We start from the raw sequence: 3,780 nt of genomic DNA, 5'->3' as shown, positions 1-3,780 counted from the left end.
CCCCCCCACCCCCTCTTATCTCAGATGCTATTCTAAACTATTCTCCCTCAGTTGTTCTCTCTCCTCAAGGTTGAGCAAGACATTTCCAGTCTAATGATAAAGCAAAACCTGAAGGTCTCTAGGTCTCATGATTCTGTCTAATCCCCTAATCTCCTACCATCTAGTTTCCACGGAACTCTGGCTCCTGCCCTCTAAGAGAGAATGTGGGGAGGGGGAGGAATGAGCTGACCCACCCTTATCAGGATCATCTGTGAGTTTACTCAGTAGTTAAACCTGCCTCTCAGGTTCCCCACTGTCCCTGAGCAGGACATCGGAATGTGGAATGCGGGACAGCATCCCCACCCCCTTCCTTCAGATCTCCCCTCGGCTGGGTCTCTTTAAGTGCCTTTTAACTTTGTTCTGGGAACCTCTCACCAGGGCCCCTCCTGCTCCCCCTTCTCCCTGGACCAGCCTCCCAATCACCTCTTCCCTCTTTCACCGTGCCTTCCACCCCCTGCCTCCCACCCCCCACTCTGTCTGAGAGCCCCAGTGCTGGGAATCTGGGGGCCGAAACTCCTCCCTAATGCCCCTCCTCCCCAGCTGTCTGTCAGAATGACAAAGACCTGAACCGTGGAGGAATCTGGAAGTGGTGGAAAAAGGCAGGCTGGTGCGGGAACCTGAGGTTGGTATTTGCCCCATGCTGCAAGAGGTCAGGAATGCGGCCACTGACATCAGCGGTGAGAGATAAGATCCATTGGCAGCTCTCCCCCTCCGGCCCCTGGACTGAGCCTCCACAGACCCCAAAAGGTCCTGAGCAGTTGGAGTGAAGAATCAGAGAAGGAGCTGGAAAAGAGCTTGGACAAGAATCTGGCCTCTGGGTCTGATCCCCAGTGGAATTCAAAATCCCCCAGGGGTCTTAGGTGACCTAGAGAGAGCCCTGACATAGTTGAGCCATCTCTACAATTAAATTGATCCCCTGCTTCTCTGCCCTCCAGGATGTGTGGAGACTTACTCTGCAATAAGTAATTAGTGTTTGTTTAATAAATGAGAGGGTGATAATTAACATTTACACCACTGCCATCCAAAGAGATAGGCTTTATTATTCCCCCTTTGAAGTGAAGAAACATGGGGCTAAAAACTTGGGCTGTGAAATAAAAAGAAGTATCTGAAAAAAAAATTAAAAAAAAATAAAGTGAAGAAACAGGAGTTCAGAGTTGTGACTTCCCCAAGGTTACACAGCGAGCAAAGCACCCAAATTGGCTGACTTCAAACAGCGAAAAACAGCAAAGGCAATCAACCCCATATGTAACATATACCCTTTACCATGCAACTCTGCACAACACGACAATTCTGGAACCTGGAGTGACAGCAGGAGAAACTCCTTTGTCTGGTACCTCCAATCTCCCAGGAACCTTCCATGTAAAAGGAGTGGCATTCATTTGTATACTATTCTGCATTCCATTTGCCTTTTGGCCTTCAGCAGGCCCGGACCCTCCCCTGGCCAGCTCAGCTCCCATTGAGTATTATGGGGCTTTCTCCACTAGAAGGTGGCAGAGCTGGGACAATCCTGGGCCAAGCCCCCCACATGTGAGATGCCTTGCCCCCAGACCCCTTTCCCTTCTAGGCCTACACTCCTCCCAGCTCCCACCTCTTCAGGTCAGCTGGCAGCTCAATAAGAATCAATATGCCCTAACCGGTTTGCTCAGTGGATAGAGCGTCGGCCTGTGGACTGAAGGGTCCCAGGTTTGATTCCAGTCAAAGGCATGTATCTCTGTTGCAGGCACATCCCCAGTTGGGGGGGTGGGGGGGCGGTGCAGGAGGCAGCTGATCGATGTTTCTAACTCTCTAACCCTCTCCCTTCCTCTCTGTTAAAAAATCAATACAATATATTTAAAAAAAGAATCAATAGGCGTACGTACTCCAGAGCAAAGAGCACAAACAAGTGTGTAATGCCAGGCCATGACGGACAAACAAGCTGCTAGTGGGGACAGACTTGAAGGCCCAGAACCTCAGCATTTCCCCCCACCACCCCCCTTCACTCAGCAGGGGCTGGCCATCTAGTCGGGGTTACAGGAAGCAGTGGGAACTTCCCTACCTCCATCCTTTTCACCATCTCCTGACCTAAGCTTCCTGGAGGAGTCAGCCCCCTGGGGACAGACTTGGGCTCCAGAGAACCTTTTGAGAAGGGGCACAGGAAGGAGGAGGCCTGCAGAAAAGTCCTAGTTAAGGGGGCTGGCCACCAGGCCGAGTCTCAACTAGACTGTCTCTACGTGTGTGTGTGTCCTCTAGGCCCCATACCAGGTGAGATACATTACAGTCTTCATGAGGGAGTTTCATCTGTTACTCCTGCTGTTCTCCTGGCAACTAGAACAGGGCCTGATGCACAGTAAGTGCCCCAAAACTATTTGTGGAACTGTAAGTGTTCAGGAAGTATTTGTTTGCCCAAGGGTGTAGGCCAGGCCGATTAGAAAGTGTGCAGAAGTGCCAACGTGTCCCCTGTTCCAATCGCAAAGTATTCCACGGGTCCAGGCCTCCATGGGAGTGAGTTGAGGGGAGAGGGAGTGGGTCAGGGAGTGCGTATATCTTCAGGAGTCAGAACATACTCAGTGAGTGACATACACGTGTATGATCTGGGCAGGAGTGTGTGTGTGCTAGTGAACATGTGCAGGTGGGCGTGTTTGGGACACAAGTGTGGTGGGGGTCGAGTGTGTAAACCAGCACATTTGAGGCTCAAGATTGAGTCTCTCTCCCTCTTCCCCAGCCCCCACCTTTTCTTCCTCATGGCTTCTGGGGCTCCAGGATGCCCCCAAGATCTCATCAGCGGGCGGGGCTTGGACTGCCGGGCACAGGACATCCGTGGAGACTCACACCCCACTCAACTCGCTCATTCCCCCAAACTCCCAAATTCTCAACCGGTCAGGAGCTCCTCTACCTGGGAAGGGGTATAATTACGTCATTTCCTGCCCTTAAATCACAGCTGCAGGGCCAACACCACCTGCGCCCTTGTCCTTCCCGGTTGCCACCGCCTTTCTGGGGGATCGCGGGTGGCCTTGGCAGGGCTGTGCTGAGGGGGCTTAGGCAGGGTCTGAAGCCGCTAAGCTGCGTGTCCCCCGCGGCGGGCCACCTGTGGCTGGCCCGCAGCGACTGGGGCAGGGGCGGGGCCCCGCCGGGTCCCACCTCCTCCCTGGGCCATAAAACTTGAGTCTCGGATCTGGCACTCACTGCCGCTGGAACGTGAGTCTCGGCTTCTCTTCTCGCCTTTCTCCCTGGACAACATGAGCTTCAGCACCCGCTCCAGCTTCTCCTCCAACTACCACCTGGAGAGGGTGAGAAGCCTGGAGGCTGATAATCGGAGACTGGAGATCAAAATCCGGGAACACCTGGAGAAGAAGGGGCCCCAGGTCAGAGACTGGGGGCATTATTTCAAGACCATCGAGGACCTGAGGGCTCAGGTAAGGGCGCATGGAGGGAGCAGACCAACTCCCAACCATGTTTTTCCTCCGTACTTCCTCCCCCTCTCCCAAGGATAGGAATTTTAATTCCCCCTTTCTGTTTCCACCCAGCCTCCTATTGTCCAGCAAGGGTGGTAGGAATGCCCTAGATTTCCATACATGCCCCTAGCCACAGGGACCCCAAGGGTGGTAATTGCATGGGTGGGTTCTTTCCCTGGAGACTGTGGGAAGGAGAGACCAGAGCTTGAGAAGTGAACAGCATGGAGGGAGGTGAGACTAGGCCCATACAGAGGACCAGACACTGGCTGCTGGCCAAGTGGGGACAGTTGGAGGGTTAAGCGGATGTGGT

At 53.5% G+C, this 3,780-nt stretch overlaps 1 protein-coding gene across 1 annotated transcript in view; it reads left to right on the top strand.

Annotated features, from left to right (window-relative positions):
- Positions 1–3,163: 3,163 nt before the first annotated feature.
- The window catches only part of KRT18 (keratin 18, type I), a 3,683-nt gene continuing 3,066 nt past the window's right edge, over positions 3,164–3,780 (top strand). Inside the window, exon 1 of the mRNA XM_006757032.2 lies at positions 3,164–3,431. Within this exon, the coding sequence (XP_006757095.1) occupies positions 3,255–3,431 (177 nt within the window). The 5' untranslated portion in view covers positions 3,164–3,254. The remainder of the gene's footprint in view (positions 3,432–3,780) is intronic.

The sequence above is a fragment of the Myotis davidii genome, unplaced genomic scaffold (genome assembly GCF_000327345.1).
Source record: "Myotis davidii unplaced genomic scaffold, ASM32734v1 scaffold233, whole genome shotgun sequence".
In the NCBI taxonomy this organism is placed as follows: Eukaryota; Metazoa; Chordata; class Mammalia; order Chiroptera; family Vespertilionidae; genus Myotis; species Myotis davidii.
This window is presented reverse-complemented; position numbering and strand designations above follow the sequence as displayed.